Source organism: Myotis myotis, unplaced genomic scaffold (genome assembly GCF_014108235.1).
Source record: "Myotis myotis isolate mMyoMyo1 unplaced genomic scaffold, mMyoMyo1.p scaffold_m19_p_12, whole genome shotgun sequence".
NCBI classification, from domain to species: Eukaryota; Metazoa; Chordata; class Mammalia; order Chiroptera; family Vespertilionidae; genus Myotis; species Myotis myotis.
The window spans coordinates 13,781,075-13,808,456 of record NW_023416316.1 but is presented as its reverse complement, the minus strand read 5'-3'; the positions used below and the strand labels follow the sequence as shown (position 1 = coordinate 13,808,456).

General features: G+C 36.9%; 1 protein-coding gene across 7 annotated transcripts in view; it reads right to left on the bottom strand.

Moving 5' to 3' along the window:
- CNTRL (centriolin) overlaps window positions 1–27,382 on the bottom strand; it is a 78,510-nt gene that overhangs the window by 32,548 nt on the left and 18,580 nt on the right. For 5 of the 7 annotated variants that reach the window (XR_004971161.1, XR_004971162.1, XM_036329880.1 and 2 more), the window contains exons 8-20: window positions 23,168–23,287; window positions 21,856–22,084; window positions 20,356–20,465; window positions 17,822–18,016; window positions 13,522–13,675; window positions 12,075–12,295; window positions 9,277–9,453; window positions 8,022–8,156; window positions 4,962–5,107; window positions 4,161–4,368; window positions 3,485–3,664; window positions 975–1,154; window positions 105–221 (exon numbers count right to left, since the gene is read on the bottom strand). Coding sequence is in view for 5 of the 7 variants with exons in the window: in XM_036329880.1 (XP_036185773.1) it covers window positions 105–221; window positions 975–1,154; window positions 3,485–3,664; window positions 4,161–4,368; window positions 4,962–5,107; window positions 8,022–8,156; window positions 9,277–9,453; window positions 12,075–12,295; window positions 13,522–13,675; window positions 17,822–18,016; window positions 20,356–20,465; window positions 21,856–22,084; window positions 23,168–23,287 (2,172 nt within the window). In the remaining 2 variants the exon portion in view is untranslated. Of the gene's footprint in view, window positions 1–104; window positions 222–974; window positions 1,155–3,484; window positions 3,665–4,160; window positions 4,369–4,961; window positions 5,108–8,021; window positions 8,157–9,276; window positions 9,454–12,074; window positions 12,296–13,521; window positions 13,676–17,821; window positions 18,017–20,355; window positions 20,466–21,855; window positions 22,085–23,167; window positions 23,288–25,222; window positions 25,280–27,382 lie in introns of all 7 variants that reach the window. The other 2 variants (XM_036329884.1, XM_036329881.1) reach the window with 2 other exon arrangements.

Sequence of the window (27,382 nt, the reverse complement as noted above, 5' to 3'; positions counted from 1 at the left end):
AGTGATTGCAATTCAAAATCATTTGTGATATCCCCTCCAGTGATCAGTCTTTAGGAACTGACAAGGACCCAATCAGGAGGAGGTCTCAAGGTACAAGCACTGACCTGCTCCTCTTTCCCCCTGAGAAGATTCTGTAGGAGTTCAATCTCTGCTTCTGCTCGAGTCAGATCCCTGGCTGCTTGCATGGCCTTTCTGCTGAACCTCTCCGTTTCCTGCAACTCCTATTGGGACAGAGGTATGAGAAAGGCCCCACAGTTTTCATAGGTTGTTTTCTTCATTTCTTCTTCCTCCTAGTTTGATTCCTCTGATTTCATCAGATTGCCTGCCTGGCTATCCCATGTATATGTGATGCCAAGTCCCACCTTGTCCTCTGCTGTTCCCATCACTTGGCAGGCTGTTCCACCCCTCTATGGGTGGAGTAGGGTGCTGCATCAGAAGTGAGCAGGCCTCAATTTTTCCTTCATTGGTTCTACAGTCTTCAATGACTGGTGTCTTTCTGGACTCTCATTAGATTCTCTTCTAAGATCTACTGTCTTAATCTCATTAGCATTTGCATTCTATAAAGACTGTATCAGACATTATCTCAGTCAGGAGTCATAACAGCCCTATGAGGTAACATATTAATCATCTGACTGCACAAGATGAAAAGTCTGAGATTCAGGAGGATTACATGGTGAGCCTTGAAGACCTTCATTTGGGTCTGCAAAGATAGCTATCTCCCTAAGCAGATCCCTACACTTTGAGGTAGGGATGGTATGTTTCATTTGATGGTTCCTTTCAGGACTCAATAGAGTGCAGGACCCATGGCAGGGCTGTGAGAGGAGAAATACAATCTGCAGGTCTGAAGGGAAATATACAATTTGATAATGGTTTAATAAATAGCCAAAGTCTATAAGAAGATCAGTAATACAAGTTGTTATGTTTTTTGACAAAAGCAGCACTGGTGAAAACTTGTTCTGTACATGTGAACTCACCTCTGCTCGCTCCTGGTTAATTTTCATAACAGTTCCATGAAGGGACTTAAGCTGGTCTTTAGCAATGGTGAGCTCAGCTGTGGCTAGCTTATCAGAGGCAGCCACAGCTTTTTTAAGTTTCCTTAATTCTTTATCTAAACCAAGAAACTGCTCCTGAGATTTGGCATCTTCAAGTTTCTTCTAAAATAAAAGAAATATTAATTAAACATATGAATCATTTGGTAACAATGAGTTAATATGTAATTAATATTAGGGCAGGGGTACTATTTACTGCTACACATCCCATGCCTAGAACAATACCTGGTACATAGTAGGTGCTCCATAAATATTCACTAAGTGAGTGAATAAATAAAATCATCTCAAAACTGTAAGAGAAACTTAGAATGAAATCAGTCTTCGTAGTCAAGAATCTTAGTGATAATAAATTCATTCACTGATTGGAAAAACATTTCTTGGCACTATCACCAAGTGATAGACCACCTGCTTTGAATCACTGAGTCAGGCAGTAGGCATATGGTGACAAAGAAAACAGATTTGGCTGCTGCCCTCAAGGAGCTTAGGAGAGTTGTATTAAACACCTACAGAGACAAATAACTAAAGTTGTGATCAGTGCTATTAAGGGACAGAACAGAGCACGGTCTGAGAGAAAAGCAGAGAGACCTAGATTGGTAGGAAGGCAGCAGCCAGGAAGAAGAATAGTGGAAGAACATGGTCCAGGGGAGGGAATGGCAGGTGCGAAGGCCAGGAGGGAAGACAGAACTTGGCATTTTTGATTAGCTGAAAGAAAGAGCATACTGAGAGACCTAGTTGGTTTGGCTCAATGGATAGAGCGTTGGCCTGCGGACTGAAGGGTCCCAGGTTCAATTCCGGTCAAGGGCACATGCCTGGGTTGCAGGCTCGATCCCCAGTGCGGGGTGTGCAGGAGGCAGCCAGTCAATGATTCTCTCTCATCATTGATGTTTCTATCTCTCTCTCCCTCTCCCTTCCTCTCTGAAATCAATAAAAATATAATTAAAGAAAAAAAAAGCCCTGACCGGTTTGGCTCAGTGGACAAAGCGTCGGCCTGCAGACTAAAGGGTCCCAGGTTCGATTCCGGTCAAGGGCATGTACCTTGGTTGCGGGCACATCCCCGGTAGGGAGTGTGCAGGAAGCAGCTGAATTGATTTCTCTCTCTCATCGATGTTTCTAACTCTCTATCCCTCTCACTTCCTCTCTGTAAAATATCAATAAAATATATTTTTTTTAAAAAAAGAGCATACTGAGAAAAGGAATGAACTAAACAGAGGTAATCATGCAGGGCCTCATAACCTTAAGAATTTTGGACTTTATACTAAGTACAACAGAAGCTACTAGAGATGGGGGAGACATGGATGGACTGACAAGAGCCAATTCACATTTCTGAAAGAACATGTTGGCTGCTCTGTGAAGCAGAGTCATTAGCGGAAGTGGGAGACTTGTCAGGTGGTCACAGCAAGTATCCAGAAGACAGATGGCTGAATGAAGGTGGTGGCACTGGAGAAGAACATAATACATATATTCCAGATATATTTTGGAGGCAGGCTCAGTAAGACTGGGGACTGGGGTTCTCTGTATGAGGCTAGTCATTCACTGAGGCTGGAAGAAGGGAGATGGTAGGTGTGAGGAGTGAGAAGACATGAAACAATAGAGCAGAGGAGAATAAGCTTACTGGAAAAAAGGGTAAAGCTCCCCAGTTAAGGTAGGTTAACCAAGAGTTTATAGTGATACCACTATGCCTGGAAAGGCGACTTATCCTCCAGGAATACTTAGCATGTCTGCAAGCCCAAAGAAAGCAAATAGCTGCAGTTTTGTCAGAGAATACAGACAGGAGAAAAGGGCAAGGGATTTGAGGATATTTGCAAAAATGGCTACAGTGGTAGACTGTGGAATCTAAGTTGAACAAGGAGGAAAATAAAGATAGGAAGACTTAACAAACAGAAAAGGCGGGGCTAATGTAGTGAAATTCTCAATAATGTTGAAAAATGTCAGCATGGGGTGCTGGTAAGAAAAGAGGTGATGGTAAGAGTGATGCTTCAATTTGTGATTTCAAAGGTGGTGGGCACAATTTGGACAAGGTCTAGGATCTGACAATGGGAGAAGATGGTTATGTAGGATTGAGAAGTTCAAAGAGAGGCCAGGGTGTTAGAAAGAAAGATGAGAAGTTTATAAGTAATTTCCCACAGATGTGTCCAATTGGGCAAGGGGGTTGGAAAGAGGCAAAGTCATCCCAATAGCATTTAACTACCACCTCACCAGTTCTAAAGTCACTTCATAGCATTCTAATTCTTTCTTTGCATCTATAACGGTATCATTGTCTCATGACATGCTTCCAGGTTTCTCTTCAGTCAGTGTCACGGGAGGGGCGGGGGGAGGCGAGGCAGCAATTCAGCCAGAGGCGACTATGGATCACACCCCTTTCTCAGCTGGCCTGATTGCTGGGGGCAGGACAAGCAGCAGGAACTCATGTGTCTCACTTTCCTAGTCTACCCCACCTTTTTCTCTAACTCTTGGAGTTGGGCCAGAATTCTTTCCTTTTCTTCATCAGCTTCCTGAAGTTGGAGATCTGTAAGGCCTTGGATTTCCTCCATACTTTTCAGGTTTTCTTGCAAATAGTGAATTTCATTCTCCAACTGCTGGATCCTTGCTTCATGTTGCCTCTTATCCAAATTAATCTGTGAGGAAATGGGAGTTTCAAAGATGATTTTTAAGCAAAACTATGTTTTAAGCAAAATAAAAGCTTTTGAGGGAATTATATTTCATTTTACTAAAAAATGTAACAAAATTTTGCACTCAATAATTACTGGAGATGGTTTTCTCTTGAATATTCTCTAGCATCCATTTTAATGCTTGTCTCATTAAATAATTACATCAAGAAAAATCTAATTCTGGCACCATACTATACTCCAGCGAAGTGACATTATTTGCCTGCTTGTTAAGAAACATCTCCCTGGCTTCTAGGACAAGGAAAACACAGTTTCACAAAGAAGCCTGATTTTAACATCAGTAGCCATATTCAGGGTTGAATTTTAGTCACACCCAGCTTGACTTGTTATGAGTGAAAATAACATTTATACTTTATTTACACGAGAAAGGGAGCATTGTAATTTGCTGAAAAAATTGAATATTTGCCAAACACTTCCCTCCAGCTGCCTCTTGCCCTTTTCTTACTCTTGCTTCAAGGGCTCTCTCACAGGCCTGCCTGAATTCTTCTTGTCCATTTGCCAGTTTCTCTTGTTGCAGAGCCATTTCTTCTTGGAGTTTTCTCTCTCTTACTTGTGCTTCCTCTCTTTCCCACTGGGAGCATGCAAGAATTTCACTGAATTGTTTCTGCAAATCAGCAAGACTTTTCCCTAAGACATCTGAAGGACTATGGATTCTGGTAAGGGAGAAAAAAGATGGTATAAATGTGACATTTTATTTTGATGCTAGATGCCGGGTACAAACATGCTGGTAATATTAGTGCAGGAATAAAAAAAGTTGTGTGGAATGGGACTGGTGTCAATCCGTAACAACTTATTGAGCATCTCCTAAATGCTAACCATTGTTTTATCAAATGACTCTTAGTCACCCTAGAAACACAGGCTAAAATGACGTTTGCTCAAAGAATAAATGTCCATTTCATATATTTAAATTAGCCTTAGCTTCATCTGATATTTTGTTCTCTATTTAAAGTAGGAGAACATAGCGTCTCTACTTCCTAACCATATGCAGTGAACTTTCTGGAATTACTCTTAAAACCTTTATGTTTTTAAAATGAAATAATACCAAAAAGTATAAAATGTTTAATATGTAAAAAAAATCAGTGACAGACAATTTGATTAAGTAATCTTTTGTCTCAACTATTGAAATATGATAAAGGAAAAGCTTACAAAAGAACTCAGCCATTTTACAGTAGTGGGAAAGGTGAGTTCATCACTAACCCTCACAACTCGGCCCACCGTATTCTTGGAGGTCTTGATTTTCCATTACCTCATTTCCCCAGCTCCTGATTTCAGTTTTCTCCGTAGCTCATCGACACGAGCTGCCACTTCTTCTGGATGAATCAAGCCATCAACCACATGGTTAAGGTGGTTCTGGAAATCTTTAAGTTGCTGTTTCAATAGGTTATTGTCATCCTGTGAAGGAAGGTAAAATGAGGAGGTAAGTTAGCAAAAAAAAATTGAAAATATACCACATACACATATAGACCCTGTATTACTTACCATATGATAATTTTATTCAATACCTTTTACTAATTCTTTTAACCCTTTCCACTCGGACTAACAATATCTGAATCTAGTGATCAATCTAAAGTCACAAAAGACACAACCAGGCACTTACGATGTCTCTTGATGTGATGCAAAAAGACGTTCTTATGAACACTACTTATGAATGTCTTCTTGCCAAAAACTAACTTGAATCTAAATAAGCCTCCAGCCCTAGCCGGTTTGGCTCAGTGGATAGAGCATCGGCCTGGGGAATAAAGGGTCTCAGGTTCGATTCCGGTCAAGGGCATGTACATTGGTTGCAGGCACATCCCCAGTACGGGGTGTGCAGGAGGCAGCTGATCAATGCTTCTAACTCTCTATCCCTCTCATTTCCTCTCTGTAAAAAAATAAATAAAATATATTTTAAAAATAAATAAATAAATAAATAAATAAGCCTCCATATGTAACATAATACCATGGAATGCAAACAGCAAAATCTAGAATATGAAAAACTATTAAATTTATTTCCCTACCTACCTGAGTGATCAATTTACTTCAAACTCAGTGTAACACTGTGAACTAAAATATAGAGAATTTAGAATTACAATGAACTTGTTAAGTGCCTGTCATACCTAGAGTCATCTTATCTGTAAACTGTCCCTGCCCAATGCCCTGAGGTGGCTATATTTATACTATTATCTAATCCTGGCCACAGGTGATCTGACCCAAGGTCAGTCAATCCTCTGAAAACAAGTTCTCACTCTTTCCAGATACTGAACCAATATCCAGTACAGCAGGTCTGCATAAGAGCTGGACCTACAAAAATATGCCAGTTCAAGGCTGAAATCCATGTTGGAGCACATGCAATGCCCAAACAGATGGAGAATGACAAATGAGAGGGCTGTGAAGCCTCTGAAAGATTGTTAGAACAGCTCTGGTTCTTGGTAAGTCATCTCCTTTCTTGGGGTAGTGTTAGTAGGTTTCAATTCACTGCAACTAAATGATTTCTGACAAAGACTGGTGAGGAGAGTTTAACTTGAACTCTGTAGCAGGTTAGTAGGTTAAACAACCAGAGAAATGAGTTCTAAGATAGTCTCACAGCATGGGCCAGCATCCTGGAAAGCTGGCTTCAGTTTCTACTTTGGAGAAGGCCCCTGAAGAATAGACTTTAGTCCTTTTCTTTAATAGACGTATACTGAAGTATTTATGAGTACAATAAAGATGCATGAGATTTCCTTAAAATATTCCAGGGGAAAAAAAGCACACTAACTGAAACAGAATGGCAGAATGTTGAGAACTGTTAAAGCTGGATCAATAAAAGGTCATAAGATTGTTCTCTTTTTTGTGATTATTTGAAATTTTCCACAATAAAAATAAAAAAATAATCTGATGAACACCCAACACATACACACACAGAAATAGAAAACATGTACATCCTTTATGTTATTTGTTTCAGGAGTTGAACTGATAGGAGTAAAAATTAAATTCTAGGTTTTTAAATTTCCTTAAACTTTGAGGAAAAAATATTCAAGGCATTGGAGAAAGAGAATTTGGATGAGCTTAGTCTTACAAACCTGCATGACTTTTTGGAAGCTTTTTGGAAGCTTTTCCCAAACCAGAGCAACTCTGCCCCTTCACTTCTGGGGTAGGGTAACAGCTGCCACTCCAGTCAGCCAAGCGGCCCCTGACCTCACAGATTTGAAAACTGAGTATTGACCCAGGTACTTTGTTCAGACATTTGTCCTCTTTGAGAGTTTAATTATCTGGAAAATCCTGTCCACCTGTTTCTCCTGCAGTTGGTCACATCATTGTGATAGCAGCTATAAAAATATTTGGCCAAAGAAAACTTCCACCAATGCAAAAAGGATGCATTTTTAATAGCATTCTTTCGGAGACAGGGATTGTAAAAACTGTTTATAGTTAAGAAGTTCTACTGCAGCCCACTCTAGCTAAATTCCTGGATAGATATTTCAGTGGAAAGAGAAGGTACCAACCTGATAACTTTAGTTCAGTCTGATGACAAATGTGCTTTTAGGAGAAACACGAGATACTGCTTTTGCCCATGAGTTTTTGAGATATTGCTCTTGCCCATGAGTTTACCCTAACATTGCCTCCATCTCTTTGCACCATCATAACACCACTAAGGATATGCACATTAATAATTTTAGAACAATGGGCTCACAAGGGAACAGAGACTCTTTCATACTGTCCCACTTAGAATTTCTTTTTTCTAACTAGAGGCCTGGTGCACGGATTCATGCACTGGTGGAGGACGTGGCCTGTGGGGATCGGCCCGCTGTGGGAACGCCACTCATCTCGGTCAGCCGAGCAGCACTCCCACTGTGGGAGCGCAATGACCACGAGGGGGCAGCTCCTGTGTTGAGCATCTGCCCCCTGGTGGTCAGTGAGCGTCATAGCAACTGGTCGACAGGTCGTTCTGATTGGTCCACTGTTTGGCTGCTGGGCTTTTATATATATAGATAATTCAAGTTGCTTACTACATGTTAGAGCAGACTGTCAAGTTGCTGACTAACAATGTCAACTTTTCAGTGTCCCATGTAAGAATATATCCTATGCCAGTGATGGCGAACCTATGACACGCATGTCAGAGGTGACACGCGAACTCATTTTTTTGGTTGATTTTTCTTTGTTAAATGGCATTTAAATATATAAAATAAATGTCAAAAATATAAGTCTTTGTTTTACTATGGTTGCAAATATCAAAAAATTTCTATATGTGACACAGCACCAGAGTTAAGTTAGGGTTTTTCAAAATGCTGACACGCTGAGCTCAAAAGGTTCTATACCAACAAATCTCTGTTCTATACCAGCAAATCTCTACCTGCAGCTGTTTAAGTTGCTTGCGGAGCTCACTATTTTCTTGGTCCTTTTCTTCCAAGAACTGGGCTTTTCCGAGGGCATCCTTGAGGGCTTGCTTCTCCTTCTCAAGTTCTGCTTGAAGGGCTAGTTGTTCTAACTATTGCCATAAGAAGCAATGATATGAAAACACAAAATAACAATAATTTATGATCTAAAAAGGCAAAAAGAAATTTACATATATATGCAGTCCCTTGCTAGCTATGGTTTTATAACCGCTCAATTTTAGGTTTGTACTTCCAAATTTAAAGATCCAAGGTAATTTTTTTCACATGCCTCCTTAAATATTGATACTTAAAGGAGAGTAAGCATCAAAATCAGCTCAGCCCAGATACACCAAATCAGAATCTCCATGGGAATAGGGGGTTCAGTACCTCCTTTCAAAAGCTCTGTGAGTGATCCAACAATTACTGCTATACTTCCCCTTACACCAATACTTCTCAAACTGTGGTCCTCAAACACCTGCATCAAAATCCTTGGTGTGCCCCTAGCCGGTTTGGCTCAGTGGATAGAGCGTCAGCCTGTGGACTCCGGGGTCCCAGGCTCGATTCCAGTCAAGGGCATGTACCTTGGTTGCGGGCACATCCCCAGTAGGGAATGTGCAGGAGGCAGCTGATCGATGTTTCTAACTCTCTATCCCTCTCCCTTCCTCTCTGTAAAAAAATCAATAAAATATATTAAAAAAATAAAGAAGTGCCGTAACCAGTTTGGCTCAGTGGATAGAGCGTCGGCCTGGGGACTAAAAAGCTCCGGGTTCGATTCCGGTCAAGGGCATGTACCTTGGTTGCGGGCACATCCCCAGTAGGGAATGTGCAGGAGGCAGCTGATCGATGTTTCTAACTCTCTATCCCTCTCCCTTCCTCTCTGTAAAAAAATCAATAAAATATATTAAAAAAATAAAGAAGTGCCGTAACCAGTTTGGCTCAGTGGATAGAGCGTCGGCCTGGGGACTAAAAAGCTCCGGGTTCGATTCCGGTCAAGGGCATGTACCTTGGTTGCGGGCACATCTCCAGTAGGAAGTGTGCAGGAGGCAGGTGATCGCTGTTTCTCTCTCATCAATGTTTCTAACTATCTCTCTCCCTTCCTCCCTGTAAAAAAAATCAATAAAATATATTTAAAAAAAAGAAAGAAGTATTCAATTTTACATTACATTAAAGGAAGACTGATATGTTAAGGCCACAGACTACTTAGTTTCTAGACAGCTTTATGCTCTTACTTACCTGGCTAAGACTTGTTAATTTTTCCATGTCTTCCTTGAGCTGACTGGCTTCAGCATCACGTATTTTCAGCTGAGCCTCGAGCTCAGCCTCATAGGCACTGAGATCTCCCTGGGTCTGCTGCAGAGATGCATTCACCTCATGCTGCTCTTGGAGGGCACTTTCTAGCTCTGCAAGCTCCTGGAAGGATTCAGGGTATGTTGAACTACAAAACCATCACTGTGCTGCTTAAGCATCTGCAAATCATTATAAGTAACTTGATCACAGTAAACCAAATGCTGGCCAGCCTGGCACAGAAAGTGTTCATTAGCAATATCATGAAGCCACAGACTGGGCCAGGCTGAAAAGTAAATGTAATCAGAAATGTAATCTGACTAAATGCAATCAGAAAAACCAGTAAGCTACCAACATGTTTCCTAAAGTGTAATATTTTAAATGTACCTGAACAGGTTAAAGAGAGAGAGAGAGAGAGAGAGAGAGAGAGAGAGAGAGAGAGAGAACAATAAAATTTAAAACCTATTTTCTATCAGACACTGGAATAAATGTTTTCACATTCATTATTTCATTTCATCTTCGTAATTACTGCGTATGACAAGATATTATTATTTTTGTTGTTTTCTCCCAATCTTCTATCTCCAGTTAGGAGAATGAACACCTGAGTAGATGGCATGAGGCTGTGGAGCTAAAAAAAGACACAGTCGGAATATGAGCTGAGATCTCTGACTCCAAAGCCCACACTCTTTATATTAAACCACAGTATGTTCACTTATCAGAACAAAATGGGATGAGCACTCTCAAATATTAAGGATAACAGAGTAACTTAAATGAGTAGCTAACAAGAATACAAGTACATACTGATCAGCATACCTCAGTTCTGAGTCATTTTCTCCCATCTGTATCCCATTTTAATTAAATATTACAGCTTCCATCTACTTATTTGGGATCTTAAAGAATTAGATCAAACTATTTTGGATTAAAGAGGGGGATCCTACAATGAGAACTTCTATAGAAGAGTTTCTCAATGGGTGGTCCAAAAAGCACATTTGAATCAACTGGGTTGCCTATTCAAAATGCGGACTCCATCTATAATCAACAAAGGATTAGTATCCATATATATAAAGAACTCCTATAAATCGTTAAGAAAAAGACAAACAATCCAATAGAAAAATGGGCAAAGAATATGAATAGGGAATTCAATGAAGAGAACACTGAATGGTAAATAAACAAATGAAAGGTGCTCAACCTCTCCAGTAAACCAGAGGGAAATGAAGTTAAAAGAAGACACTATTTTGCCCTAGCTGGTTTGGCTCATTGGCCTGCGGACTGAAGGGTCCCAGGTTCGATTCTGGTCAAGGGCACATGCCTGGGTTGTGGGCTCGATCCCTAGTAGGGGGCGTGCAGAAGGCAGCCAATCGGTGATTCTCTCTCATCATTGATGTTTCTATCTCTCTCTCTCTCTCCCTCTCCCTGCCTCTTTGAAATCAATAAAAATAAAAAAATATATTAAAAAAAGACACTATTTTATACAGAGCACAGAAAACATGTTAAACACACTATGAAGAAACAATCAGACAAATCTGTAATGTGGGACACTCTAGGACTACCACCTGGACACACAAACCCACACACACAAGCTATAAGAGATATTCTTGGCACAACTGGGAAAATTTGAATATGGTTCAGATAGTGGATGACATTATGGAATTATTGTTAATTTTCCTAGGTGTAATAGTGGTATCATAGTGATGTATGGGGAAAAAAGTCCTTATTTTTAAGAGATGTGTACTGAAGGGATGGATGATGTCAAACAATACTACATATTGCTTCAAATGCATACATCTATATATGTAAAAGGCTAACATGCAAAGTGTCCCCTCAGGAGTTCAACCAAGAGACCAGGAGTTCAATCACTCCCTATGATGTGCGCTGACCACCAGGGGGAGGCACGGAACGAAGGAAGGACCCAGCCGGCAGCCAGCAGCCAGGGAAGGAAGACGCTGGCTGGCAGCTGGAAGGCCCCAATCGGTCCTGATCAGGGGCCAGGCCTAGGGACTCTACCTGTGCACAGATTTTGTGCACCAGGCCTCTAGTACGTAATAAGAGACATGCAGGGAAATAACCATATTCAGGATTTTGTTAGCTATGGAATGGGATACACAGAGAGTTTCAACTATATCTGCAATGTTTTATTTCTTAAGCTGAATTGTGAGTACATGGTGTTAAATACTAAATTTGGTATTTTTATAGGTCTGAAAATTTTCATTGTTAAAATATTCAAATTTCCAGAGCCAGCCCTACTGAGGATGAGGTTTGAGAACCTGGGTTTTCATGCATGATAGTTTGCCAAACAACTAAAAAAGATAAAGTGAAATCTAATAAATGGCAACAAATAAGGTAAAAAAGGGTATAATACTGTGTCTGCCTTATCTGTAAATTAATGTTAAATTATGAAGTAATGACAAAAAAATAAGAAAAATTGTTGTACTTAATTTTAGGACTCAAATAATAAAATATGAACATCTAATACCACATTTATAATAGCCACAACTTCATATTACTTAGAGTTATTTGGTAATATCCTCCAAGAACAGAAACTCAGCTAAAATAAGCTTCCATTCTTAGTAAAGGAAAAACAATAATTGCAAGAGTATCACAACTAAAGGAAAAAACAAGACTAAATAGCCACTAAATACTTTTTGCCACTTATAATTGCACTGTTGCTAACTTGTTTAGCTTACTTAATTTGGACATCATCTATTTCTGAGGCAAGGGAAAACAGAAAAGAGAAAAACAAATCATACCTTCCTCATATTTTCTGCATCTATGGCAACTATTTCCAGTTGGTCCCTCTCCTGCTCAACCTCGGTCAGCCTCTGCAGCAATGTCTCCTTCTCATCCTGTAGCTTCCTGCACTCACTCTGAGCCTGACTTGCCTGGCCTTTGACAGTCTCCAGGTATTCTTGCAATCCACTGATGACACCTTCTAAATCCTTCTTCAGGGCTTCATTTGCTGCTATCTGGCCTAAGACCAAAAAAAAAGGAGGGGGGGAAGGTAATAGTGTATGTAAGAAAATGCTCTCAAGATATATAAATACCGCATTTAGACTCCTTAGTTATTTGTTACCAGCTAAGAATGAAAGTCTAAGCTTTCAATTATTTCCTACTACCTTATTTTTCTTTTCAAGATATGATAGTTTCCCCCATATTATCCCTAGTACAGGAGTATTAAGTAGGTATATAATAAAAATAGTATATTCAGTGAATTGCTTATAAAATGCTTAATTCTTGCTGTAAAAAGTTTAAAGTAGTAATTTCCAAATAAAATTAAAAATATACACAAACTGAGTTCTTGCTGCTAGATACACAAAACAAAAGCCACTCAACAAACAAGACTAATCCAAAACTGGGAATATAAACATGAAACCTGAAGACAAAAGAAACACACCAAAATAACCCCAACCATACATTAGGTACCTAGCATGTGCCAGGCACTTTATGAACATTATCTCACTTAATTTTCCCAACAACTAATGACCTAGACCAGCGGTTCTCAACCTGTGGGTCGCGGCCATCAGAAAACACATATAGCATATCAGATATTTACATTACGATTCATAACAGTAGCAAAATTACGGTTATGAAGTAGCAACGAAAATAATTGGGGTCACCACAACATGAGGAACTGTATTAAAGTGTCGTGGCATTAGGAAGGTTGAGGACCACTGACCTAGATAGTAATCATATGTCCCAGGTCACACAGCTGATAATAGCAAAACAGAGACTGGGATCTTATGCCAAGCAAAGGCTCTCACCACTATAACCTTTCATCCTCCCCTTCCACAATGGCAATGTCACAATTTAAATGTGCATTGCAAAAGTAGATCCTAAAATTCTTTCTACACTTTCCTTGTAATTAGACACTGAATGCCCTGATGGCAATGGACTCTTTACTCCTGAAAGGATTTTACACCTTGAGGAAGACAATCACATGCCAGAGTTTATCATGATCATGTAGCTAACTTCTTGCCTACTAACTGCAATGACCTGACTCACTAGGACATCAAAACAAAATTAAATAAATTAAAAAAATCTTTATTATATACTGTGTACTGTGTCAATATTTCCCTATCAAATACTAGCACTAAGAGCTGAAGCATATTCAGCTAATATCTGGATTAATGCTTGTCTGAGTGCCATTTGTTTTTAATACCAAAACTAATTTACCTTTAAATCAACTTAAATTCTCACCTTCAGTAAGCTGTTGTTCAAGGTCCTTAATCTCTTCCGTTTCTTTAGCAATTCTAGAAAGTATCTCATCCAAACGGCTTTCAAGTTGTTTGTACTGCTTGTTCATAATGTCAAGCTGTTGTTCTTTACCCCTTTTCTGAGCCTTCATATGGCACTGAATTGAAAAACAAACAAATACAAAAAACTCTTTTAAAAATAGTAATCTTTAACATTTCTAAAGGATGACTGGAAAAATGAAATGTAATAATTTGCATATGTTGTGTGTCAGGCCCTGTGTTTTTTTCACATGAGTTTTCATTTAAACCTCATAATGACTTGATGTTGGAACCACCTCCATTTTAGAGATGAGAAAATTGTGTATAAAAGAGGGTAAGGGCACAATTAGTAGGTAATGCTCAGAGTTCATTGAGCTGCATTAAAATGTGTCTCTTTAAACAGGTTTCCAAAAAGTTAATTATTACCTATACATCTAGAAGAAGAATATATTCCAAATGTTAACAAGGATTATATCTGGGTGGAAAGATTACAAGAGGCTTTTTTCTTTTTTTTTTTATGAGTTTTGTATTTTTATAATAAACAAGTGATACCTTTTTAATAAAAAAAACAAACATGTACTTTTAAAAAAGATTTTTTACAGAATAGGGACATGAAATGAAAACTTACTTGAAATTCAAGTTTATTTTCAATTCCTTACACAACAACACATTTTGTTTTTAGGTTCCATAAACAGGGAGCTCAGAGGGACCTCAAAGATCGTATAGACACAGTGATTCTCAAGATGGAGGAACAGCCCTCTGGAGGCAAACTCCTCAACTAACTGCATATTCACCTGGTGGAAAACAGAGCTTTCCCACCCATACACCATCACACACTCTGACAGGAATCCATTTAAGGAGCTACTGGTAAATGAAAAGATTGGATTGTATTTCTCAGGTGTGCTGGGGGACGGGGAGGGGGAAAACTGACAACTAGGGAGTAGTCTAACTCTTCCTTTTACACATGAGAAAACTACGTCTCAGATTCATCAAATGACTTGCCCAGGTTATTTGGAGACTGTTCATATGGAAACAAAATAATTCTCCAGAGAATCTTTGCCCTCTGACTATCACCTCACAGGCTCTAACCCCCTCCCCCCATCAGAGGAAAAGAACAATAAATCAAGTTATCAAGAGGAAGAACTACATTACAGTCTAAACAACAAACTCCAAGATTCAACTGATTATAAATGAGCATTTTTCAAGTTTAGAAGTCCGTTGTCTCCAAAGACAAGAACAAATGAATGGCAGCTTGATCAGAAGGTTTTAAATGTACTACTGGTAAAACTTGATGGGATTTTCAAAACTTTTCTTTTCCCTACATTCCCAAACTATCCATCCGAAATCTTTCTGAAAAGGTAACTGCAGGTACAGCTTAAATTCTAAGTAAATTTAGGATTTTTATGGCTCAAGAAAGAAAAAAACTCCTGCATTCATACCTCTATCAATAAATCTTTAAAATTCACCATTAAAAATTTAACTGAAATCTTTTTACACGCAGGACAAAACGCTGGTTCAACATGCCCATGATTTGCATTACACATGGGAGCAAAAGCAGATACCACGGATTTTCGATACGATGGAGCTCACAAAAGAATTATTGTAAAAACAGGAACTTACATATGACTCCACCTCTTTTTAAGCCCTTTGTAGAGAGAAAATGCTCCTACCTTAACTTAGACTTAGTCCTGTTAAAACTGAGCCGTTGAGAACAAGGAAATTGTGGGCGGAACGCTTTCTAATGTCTTCAAATTTTAAGTGCACTTCCCTCTCTGACAGCCACATTTTTGTAAGCGCCTCCAAGCCTCTGTAACTTCCCAACTCTTCAAACCACATTCCGGGCCGAGAGTAAGTGGCAGCCCAGCTGGTCCAATCACCAGCAGCCTCCGTCGGTCCCACAACACAGGAAGCTCCTGAGGGCCAATCACGCACACTCTTTGCAAAAGATTACTACAGGCTAAATCCCCACAGAGTATAGTTACCGTTTGCTTCCACAGGGCATGGCCATATAGGGAAGAGCTATATAAATCCTCTTTTATTATTTGCTCCTGTGATATATGTGCTACTAGCTATGACCATTTTTTATAACCAAAATGGGATTTGATTTTTAATGTCTTTTTCTTTTGAAACCTAGTTAAATATTTATGTTTGTTGAAAACTTGACAGGCTCAGTTAAAAATAATTAATCTCTTTAGACCTTTAATTCCTTTGTGGGAAGAGGGTCATTGTAACAGAATAAGCACCGGCTCTACCTCTTCCCAAAAGGGTGAGTGTGGGAAATCATTTAATTTTTCTAAATCACATTCTCATCTTCTGCAAATGGAAAAAGAAATGTCACCTGATATAGGAATGCTATGATAAAGTTCCTCACCAGTATATGCAAAAACCAGTATTGTTGGCATTTAATATATTTGCTTTCCATCATATCTCAGAATCATATACTGTTTTCTAATCTCTCAAGCTTTTACTTTTAAATTATATTTGTTATTCAGAAAGATACCTCATCTAATTAGATAAAAATTAATTGAATAAAAGTTTATCTACATCTGTAAAAAACATGCAGGGATCCCACTCTTGATTCTATTCCTTTTGCTAAAATGTTCATATGTGTAGCCTAAAATGGGGTGCCTAACACTAGCCAATAAGGCGACTTTGTGCTAATTAGAAAAAGTTGCTCCCTCTGGTGAAGAAATTAAAAAGAGGCATCCTCTGGTGTTCAGACTAAAGCTGTAACCTTAAGAACTAACCTTTAGTAGTTTAAACAATACCAAAAAACCCCTTAAATCTGGTTTCTATGTTTCATCCCCACTAAAACAAATTGATTTTGGCTACCTTCAAAACTTGGATGCCATTCTTACTTCTCATTTAACTCCTTTCAATATGTAACTCTTTACATAAATACAGTGAGCATTAGACTCCCTGTCTACCAGGAACATCTCAGTCATTTATTGAAAGCGAACATACAATCTAGGTTCTAATTAGATTCATAGATCACAGAACTGAAGAGGCAACAAAGGAGCCTGAGGTAGTACCTATAAGCAGATTCCTTCCCACTTTCCTTGATGCAAGCATGCATAAACATAGGGCTGGCCCCTGGGGATACAGTTCCAATCCTCAGGGGCCTCACATGGGGTGGTAAGACTTCTGAACAAATAAATGTAATAAAATAATATATTACTGACCATATTACACACATTACTCAAAACCTCTAGTATTTCATATACCGAAAATTATTTAAAATAATCAAGACTTTTGGTTTCAATTTTAATACTAAGTCTTAGGCTTTTGTTAGAAAAGACCTAAATCTATGGTGATAAGGTCACCTTTTGTCAAAATTAGCTGGTCTGCAAAAAATATCTATGATATTGTACAAAAATATTTAAAGGAATAATTAAAAACTTGTCAAATACTTAAAGCAATTATAGTGCATTGCCCTTGCCATGTTAAATTCTATGATTTCTCTTGATCCAGAGATCTTAACGTTTTTTAAAAGCACCCTTTATTCAAAGTATATCATTAAAACATGCAGAAAATATTTTCACTTCTATTGTATAAATATTGGCTAAAATATAAGCCATTAGTAAGACTTCTCAGGGTAGAGACAGAAAGAGACAAGAACCTAACTCCATCATCCAGCCACCTGACCACCTCTGGCCACATTTTAGGAATACATACTCTAAGAAATGTTTCATTTTTAAAGACAAAACAAAATAATATTAAATAATAAATAGCTTTAGTGGAATATTTACATAAAAAATTAAAGAAGAGGTAGAAAAAGGACTCTAAACCCACTTCCGTTCTTCTATCTCACCACCTAGCTCTTAAGAAAGAAAAACAATAAGGCTAAGAGACAGAAAGGATAAGAGGTTTAGAGAGCACCTTGGAGTTTTCTCTTTTTGACTTGAAATATAATGAAATTCAACCACTTAAAAAAAGGTAAGTATACCAATGCAACCCTCCTTCTACTAAAAGCTACCTTCTTCAAACCCTAGGTTGTTGTGTTTTAAACACACATACATATTTTTAAATATAAGTATGTGTATGTATACACATACATACACATATGTATATATATACAACACATATATTATATATACACATATATAAATATATATATTACTCAAATTTGTACATCAAGCTAAAAAAAGAATTTCAGAAAAGATTCTGTGGCTAAAAATGATGAGACATAATAATGAGACATAATATGTAGATAAAATTTTATTCTAGTTCCCACAGAATAAGCCAAAACCTCTTCATTTACTTACATGTTTTGGGTCTTCAAAATCCAAGCTATCTATGGCTATATGAAGGTCTTTGATCTCCTTCTGCTTTTTAGCAATTTCTTGCCTTTGCTTCTCCAACTGCATTTCTAGATCCAGAGCTTCTTGGCGTAATTTATTTAGAAGTTGTATCTTACCACTCAACTGCTTGAAAAGAAGGTCTTTCTCTGCTTCTGAAACCTAATCCCCCACACCATAACACACAATTAACAGAGGATAGCAACACTGATTTACAAATTTAAAGAAAACAACTTTTACAATTTAAAGGCATTCTATGCTCTATAAGTTCTTTAAACAACAGTAAAATGTAGGAGTTATCTAGGCATTTGTATCTTACACTTTTATGCTCCGTATATATAGAAAATCTTATTTTATAAAAGTTTATGAAAACTAATAGTTTTATAAAATAAGTAGGTAAAAATGAAGTTGTCACTCTAGTATAAGCAACTTGTAAAGTATTAATAACCATATTAATAGTAGCTGACTTTATACAGTACTTACATTGTACTTACCCTTGTTATTAGCATGTGAAGCAAATTAATAATATCATGAAAAATTTAGATTTATACTCATTTAAAATAACTACTTTTACCAAGCACATTTTGTTTAAAAATTATGTCCATTATTTACATCTATCAATCTAGCTATATAAAACTTTAGCCAGTACTATTATAAAACATTCTTATTTATTAAAATCATTCTTGTTAGCTCCTTACACCTTATCTCCCACTTTCTTTTTTGTTTTTAATACTCATTGGAGGATATTTTTTCCATTGATTTTTAGGAAAGCGAAAGAGGGCAGGGGATGGGGAGAGGGGAAAGGGGAGAGGGGGAGGGAAGGGAGAGGGGGAGGGGAAGGGGAGGGGGAGGGGGAAGGGGAGGGAGACACTGATGTGACACACACAATTGGTTGCCTCCCACACATACCCTGACTGGGGCCAGGGATTTAACCTGCAACCCAGGTATGGGCTCTTGACCAGAAATTGAACTGGAGACCATTTGGCATAGAGTGGGGAGGAGTGAAGCTCCAACCACTGAGCTGCGCTGGTCAGGGCCATCTCCCACTTTCAATCCTTCTTTAACATCTATCAGTTCTACCGCCAAATTTTACCTAGAAGCAGTCTGCTTTCTCTCCATGCTCACCATCTCCCTCCTAGTCCAGGTCATTATCAACTCTTGCTTATATAAATAGCCTAACAGTTGCACACAACTCCATTCTTTCCACCTCTCACTTCACTCTTGCAGTAGCCAGAATGCTCTTATAAAAATACAAATAGGATCAGTCACTCTACTACCTAAAGTCCTTCAAAGGTTTCCCATTATAATCAGAACAAAATTCAAACCCCTTAAAATAGCCTATGAAGCCTGGCATGGTCTTTAACCTCATCTTCCACTATACTCTCCCTCACTCTGTAGAGCAAGCATGTCAAACTAATTTCGAGGCATGCAGCCTGCCGGGAACAAGCTCGACATGCTTGTTGTAGAGGAATCTTTAGTTTGAAGGTCTGTGCACACACTGTCACCTCTGCCTGAAATACCTGTCTCCTAACTCTGGCTTGCAGGCTCTCTCTCATCCTTTGGGTCTCAGCCTAAATATCACCTCTTCAGAGAAGCCTTTGTGGGTCCCCACAATTTAAATTATATCCTTTTTATTGTCTCTTCTAATTTTCTATTTTTTCCTACAACACTTATATTGTTTAACTATACATTTCTTTTTTACTTTTTTTCACTTGCTTATTACCTACTTCTTGTCCATGAGGAAGGGACACATATCTGTTTTGTTCATTTACTCAGGGCCCATTCAGCAACTGCTATACAGTAAGTTTCCAATAAACTTGAATCAATTTGGACTTTACATTCTTGTTTTACCTATTATAGTAATGAATGCAATTACCATCAAAATTTTGAAATACTGATTTTTAAAAGCTGCAAATACCTAAAACCTTTTACACACTTAAAAACTAAAATGTCAAATACTTCCTTTTTTGAATTTTCTCCCTATGCAATTACACCATGAGTTTGAACTGCTTACTTCTTCATGACACATTTTGTAATTTCTGAGAGTGTATCACTTTCATCTTTTTGTACCCCATACTTTATATAATTTACATTTCTGCTGCTTGCTTGATAATGGTCATAGTGTAGTAGAAATGTCTTCTGGCTCTTATTCTAGATCCCAGGATCTTAAAGGTAAGGAGCGCTTAATTAAATTAGGAGAAATATCAGGAAGCAACTTCCCTGGTAATATAGGTGCTTTTATAGTAAGAGTAGACCAAATACATCTTTTTCCATAAATCATAATTTTTTCTACAACTTTATAAAATGCTAACAGAATGTCATCATGATTGAAAGAAAAATGTAATTGGAAATGCTAATATCATATCTGACTCTGAAATCTGTTATTCCACAATTAATTAGGCAGCACTAATTTAAGAATTGTTTTACAGGGTTATGAAGGTATACAATACAGTTCCGTTTTTTACGTTTTCTCTTAGCATTGCTGCTTTGCTTTTACATACTTTTTTAAGCTGTATAGCTTCTTCCAATTGTTTAAATTCTTCAGTAGCTCTTAAAATTTGTTGTTCTGCCTTTTCTATTTCATCATGCAGTTCCAACAGTCGAGTTTGTGCTGCAAATTTAAAACCATGCACACAGACACACACAAGAAAAATCTTAAATTTTCAAAGTTCTATCAGATTTTTAAAATTCACAATAACCTCCTTCCCCCAGTTAAAATTATAGATTATATTAAATTATATATCATAGGAATAAAAGAAGTAATTTCCTATGATGGTTTTCCTCACCATTAATCTTTGGAATCGTTTTATGATATGCTATATAACTTTAATTGATCCTTTAATTTGTAAAATTCTTAACATAAAAGGGGCTTTATTGGATAATTCAAACATTAAAGAACTCTTGAGAGAATAGGATTTTATTGGTAAATATGCACTTACACATCTAAGTTATAATTAGGCTCAAGTTATTTTTAAAAACCTGTGTTAGAACAACTCAATATCAATAAATTCACTACTGAAGAGTCTTACTCAGCTAAAGTGATCTTAAATCAATTACCTTCTACCTCACATTTCCAACTTCTTTCCCTCCCTCTCTCCCTGACTCTCATAAAATGATGAGCCCCTTAAAGCTAGTCTGCACAAATGTTTGATTTACTTTTGCTTTCCCCTCTGGAGCCTGGCATATAGTATATACGTTGACATGGACTACTCAGTCTCTTTACTTCCCTTTCCAAGTCAATCTCTACTGGCCTTCCATATTTTCCATTTAGCTACCACCAAGGGAAGATGATCTGATTGGTGAAAGCCCCATAATGGGCCATGGTTACTAGTGGGATGCATGAACTCAGGTCTGCTTTTTCCTTCTTTCATATCCATGCAGCTGAGTGGGTAAGTGGACTCAAAGTTTGTCATTGTCAAGGTCTCTAAGTGCCCTGTTGGATTAATTACTTCTTTGTGACTTGCCAGGAGGTGGTAAGATCCCTTGAATTAGATGTTTTTGGGTTGAGGGTGGGGGGGTGGGAGAGAAGTTTGAGGAGGTGGAATGTGGGACAGGTTGGGAAGAGTCAAAGGCCAGCCTCAGGCTCAAGCCTAAGGAGGCTGCACTGATCCAGCTTATCCAAAGCACTGCTTTAGGTTTTGGCTACATGCAAAGTAAAAAGTGGTACTTCACTTGCTTCAAGTATTACTAATTAGGCTTTTGAATGTATAGCTCCAATAGTGAGAAGGTTCTGTTGGCAGGAGCAGATTTAAGCATTCTTGTACCCCTGGATATAGTCCCATCAAATTACTCTCAAAAACCTCATTTTCTACCATAATAGAAATTTTTTTTAAAAATCTGCTCAATAAATCACTACTTTTGTTTTAAACTTTTGTTTATGTAAACAACAATTTAATAAATGCCTTCAGCATGTTAAGTAAAAGAATATACGAGAAAACACAATTTGCCTACACAGTCAATGTTTTTATATTTTTAAAGAATTTAAAATAACTTTTTAAAACCTGCACTTATTTTTCTTTCTTTGTCTTCCAGCTGTACGTCTAGTGGAATATGGACTCTCAAGTTCTTCTGCTCATTTATAGGTTGTTCGCTTTCATCTGGCTCCATCTTCTTGATCTTTATTGGCTGGGCTTTATCAATAATGTAACTTTCTCTGGTAAACATATTTCTCTTGTATCTGGATTTGCCAATATAAGGGCTTTCGTCTGGGGCTTTATCAATTTCAACATACTAAAAGCAAAAAAAAACAGATATACAGTTTAATAAGTAACTTATAAGCAGTCAAGTGACATTATTCATTTTATTAGTGTAACATATCATGGAACTGCCTACATTATAATCCTACATGCCTAGAAGTTAAAATATATATATATACAATTATTCTATTCTTTTTTAAAAAATATATTTTTATTGATTTCAGAGAGGAAGGGAGAGGGAGACAGATATAGAAACATCACTGATGAAAGATCATTGATTGGCTGCCCCCTATTGGAGATAGAGCCTGCAACCCAGGCATGTGCCATGACAGGGTATCGAACCTTGACCTCCTGGTTCATAGGTCAACACTCAACCACTGAGCCGTGCCGGCCAGGCCATTCTTTTATTCTTAATCAAAAAAGAACTAGAGCAAAAACTGGTCTCCAAGGATATCTCCTCCTATTTCTGAAAAGTAAGCTTGGATTAATAAAAGAACTACCTACAATAATGTGATTTTTAGCAGTGCTCTTTCAAATCAGAAATCTAGGTATTTTATCTTGGTTTCTTGGCTGATATATAAGTAAAATCTCAGTTTAATAAATTTTAATAATTGCATTTTTAACTAAATAATAAGATATTGGTTGGAATCACTGGGTCTCAGAAGTTAAGCCGCTTTTTTCTTTTGCAATAACATTTATGGCATTTGTATAAATAACGGTTGACTAATACTGGACCAGTGATTATGGAACAATGTATAGTGATGACTATTCCATGATTGTCCAGCAGGCAGTAAACTTTTTCTGGAAGTTTAGGTTTAAGGGAGATGATCAGCCACACTCTTGAGTGAGGTAATTGAGGGTTGGAAAGCTGCTTTGGGCTATGAATACAGCTATAGGTAAAGATCCTTCTGGGCTTTTTACCTCTTTTGGATACTGCTCTACTTACTGAGCCAAATAATTCTCAGATTCAACCAAAATATACTCTGCTGATGCCCTCATAATAAGAAAATAGAGTGATTATTGATAAACTCCCTTGAAAGTCTCTACCACCTGCCCTCCTCTGCCCCACTATATGCTGGCTTTAACTTTGGATTACTAAAAGATTAAAACAACTCACCTCTGATGGATAATAATTTAGTGGCTCAAATTTGGCATCAATTTTATAAAAAGCCAATTCCTGTTCCAGCTCATACTGTTTCTGACATGCTCGCGTTAGTTCCATGGTCTTCTGTTTTAGCTATTGGCCCAATTTAATATGAGACAACATATAGCATCAGTAAGTTAGTATAAAGATATAAAGGTACAATGGTTCTAATCATAATTAGTATATTGTTTTAAACCCCACAGCAAATAGCACAACATTCAGAGTATCTTATCATAATTCTAAAGTATTATAAATAATGAAATACAAAAGTACCACTTAATAAAAGATCACATAAAAGACCTTTGAAGTTTATATGCTATTACAGGATATAATGAATGAAGATTTTAAAAATCATTTAAATTTGCTTTATCCAAACATGAAAATACCTCTGTACCAATAATTTTTAAGTAACTAGTCTACTAAGTACTTGCTTCCTGATTTCCCAATAATTAGCACTAATTTAACTCACTCTATGATTTGAATGATAGCTTCAAATCATGCAAGGAAATGTTACTTAACATCAATTATAAAGGAATCAGGAGGAGGAATAAGAAGGATGAAAATAAGAGTTTGGTTTTAAGTGCTGTACTGTTATTGCTGTAGTATTTTTGTTAATGGCATTTCAGTTTTAAGTGTTCAGAATATTATTCTTTGTAACAGAGGGTAAGGAATGTGAATTAAGATCAACCAGATCCAAATATGTCACATTAAATTTTTAATAAAGTAATTCTACTATAAATACAACTTTTTAGTTATTCTTAGAAATTTTTGGAGCTAGAATTTAAAAAATGATCCAACCTAATTCTCTGAATTTGTAAATTAAAAAGTTGGGTCCCAGATTGGTGAATTGGCTTGTCAAAGTCACATTAGATTAGTGGCAGAAGCTAAATAGTTTATTAACTATCAGTCCAGTCCCCTTTCTATTACGCCAATCCTTTGAGTTCATTTCAAAGGTCCACTAAGTGATGTTCACCTTTTTTTTTTTTTTTTTTTGGCCAGGGTTTGATAGTAGATACCAGACCAAAAAACATGCAGAAAAACTCTATTAATATAAAACTGCAGGCTCAAGAGAATGAAAAATAAACAAACATAAACATTTTACAAGGCCCAGGGAATCAAAGTCGTGCATGATTTAGCTTACAGTCACCTCCTGATTATCCATCAAAGGAAAGTAATGCTAAGCTGGATAAGAGGTCATCTTGATCGAGTGTCTGTGTGTGCCAGACACTGTGCTAAGCATAATACCTGTGCTTTCTCACTGAATCTTCACAAGTACCTTAAGTGATGATAAAAGCTACACAGAGAGGTTAAGTATCTTGCCCAGTTGCACAGCGTGTTGTGGAAGAGGCAGAGTTCAATTCTAAGTCTCCTGGTTTCAAACCTAACACTGTCTATTTACTATACTATCTCCGATGTCCTGCTGCAGGGTTTCTAGCACATTACCCACACTGATGCTCTTTCAGTGAATGCTCATAAGTCCCCAAGTTTCAAGAAAGCAACCCACAATCAACAGTATCAACTAATCTTGGGCTTCTGTCCTAAAGATCACTGGCAACAGGGCCAAACAAAGGCAAATATGACTGGAACCAAGGAGAATGCATGGACTGGTCTCTGCAGGCAAATAATAATAAATACTCTATGCATCTTAAAGCACCTTTGTGTCTTTTATAGCATTAGGTTGAGCATACAGTAAACATTCACTAAATGCCCATTGAGGAAATGCATAAACGAGAGCAAATTAGGAGTCAAAGGGCCTGGCAAGTAGGCTAGTTATAGCATTAGCTGTGGATAATCAAGAGCCAACTGAAGCTAACATTTTTACCAATAGGAAAAACAATACAAATTCTATCCCCCGACATTCAAAGTCACTCTCCTATACATACATCCATTAAAAAAAATACATACACAAGCACATTTCTTGGACAGGCAAGCCAGTTTCAAAACTTAAAATGTACACAAGTATATTAATGTAAGTTATCATGCAAACCATGAAAAACATAGTGTACAATTCAGTCCTGAAGGAGCTACCTTTAAGGAAGAATAAAGAATCAGCAGAAAAGTGTCTGCAAGAAACCAAGACAAAGGCTAAAAGGAGAAAGAAGCAAATAGAAACCATCACCTGGAGAAATCTAGAGAGTGAGGCTGTAATAATGTAAGTTGCTCTTTACTGACAACTTACCTAAAAAAGATAGTTATTAGCACTTGCATTGTTCTTAGATGTACATATTTTATTATCATTCTACGAGTTACAGATTTACCACCTTTCATTACTTAGCTGGATTCATTTCAAATTATTTTCACATTCATTACCTCATTAAGTCCTCACAACTCTGAGAGACTGGCAGGACACGTAAGTCACCTTCATTTTAAAAATGAGGGAACTAAAGAACAGGAGTTAAGTAACTTTCGAAAAGACAAAGAGCAGTATTAACGTTAAAGATACTCAAAGTTAATATCTGTTGGTGGCAGGAGAGGGGGACTACTATAGTTAAAGGGCCACCAGAAGTTTTGCTTCAATGTTACTACATTTCTTTTATAGGTTGACCTATTACATGAAGAATTACTTTATGAAACTAGAAAACATTATAAAACTGTAGATGGTATTAGCACCAGATATTCTACATAAGAGAATGGAAAATGTTCAAATGCAGGCTCAAATAAGACCCAGAATTAAAAAATAAAATAGAACAGTCCTTTGGAATAATAAAAGAATAAGCAAATCAATATAAAAGTGAAAAAACTTAAAGAATACAAAATAGCTAATAAATACACAATTAATACTGAATTCTCCAACAACTAAAGAAATGTGAAATTAAAGCAAGAAGATTCCATTTTTTTCCTATTTTCAAGTTCAAAATAAATTAGTGATTTAGACTAAGGAATTACCAATATGAATGCATAAGATATATAAATATTAACACATATATGTAAAGATTTTCTATGTAGTGTTGTTTCTAATAATAATAAAATGGAAACTAAATATTCATCAATAATAGCAGGATACATAAATTAAGGAGGATCCATATAATGGAACACAATACAGACTTTGAAAAGAATAAGAAAGATTTATGGGTATTGTATATTATGTATATGTGCACAGGTATGTGTGTATTATTTTTAAACTTGGAGAGCTGTCCATGATATACTGTTTTGTAAAAAATAAGGTGCAGAATTAATATATAGTAAGATTTTTTAACTCATAAAAATAATCAAAGGTATATATATTTAATTACATATATATTGTGTAATTACATGTATATTGTACAAGCATAGAAAACAAAAAAAGATATACATTAACATCCAGGCAATGGGGTAGAAGAAGAATGAGATCTTCACTTTCTACTGTATACATTTATGTTGTCAGAATTTGTTAGAATAAACATATTAACTTTGTATACAAATGTATTTTTAAATGGTTAATAACAAAAATAACATGACATGAAGATCACAGTCTATTTTCTAAAATAGTTACAGAAAAACAAAACAGCAGAAACCATTGAAAATTTACAAAACATTTATTCATAGCACAAACATATCAACAACATATAAACAAATATAAGAGAAAACTAGACAACTATAATAAACCATAATTTGGAAGGAGCGCAAAGTCATAAAATATATTTTGCCAAGGTTTTCAATGGGCTGACTAATATGTACCAGGGAGTCAGCATATAGAAATTATAAGTTTTTATCTTAATAAAAGATTAATATCCTATATTACAAAAAAGATTGATAACTCTGGAAAAATGTTTAAATGCTCACAAATGTCAAGTGATACCACAGGATGTGCTGGGGTTTTTGTGTGGTTTTCTTTTTGTATTTTAAATAGAAATGTTAAGTGATGGCATAAAGAGTTCACTACTAAAATAAAAATAATTGTCACATAAGTTTCCAATGATTAAAATGTTCAACACAATCTACTTTACAATGGAATGGAGAGCAACAGATGTATTTACAATGTAAAACCATTGATAATCACCAAATTGTTATCATCATATATAATATGCCTTCAGAATACAGCTGACATATTTGAAAACTTACTTTCAAATAAGAGGCATATGAAGGAACCCACATATGCTCTGAATATTTGACTAATAGAGCTGGGGAAGCTGCCCTTGCATCATGTCCCCTGGTGTAAGTAACCTTTTTTCTCAGGCAAAGAAGAGCTCAAGGAGGCAGTTAAGTATT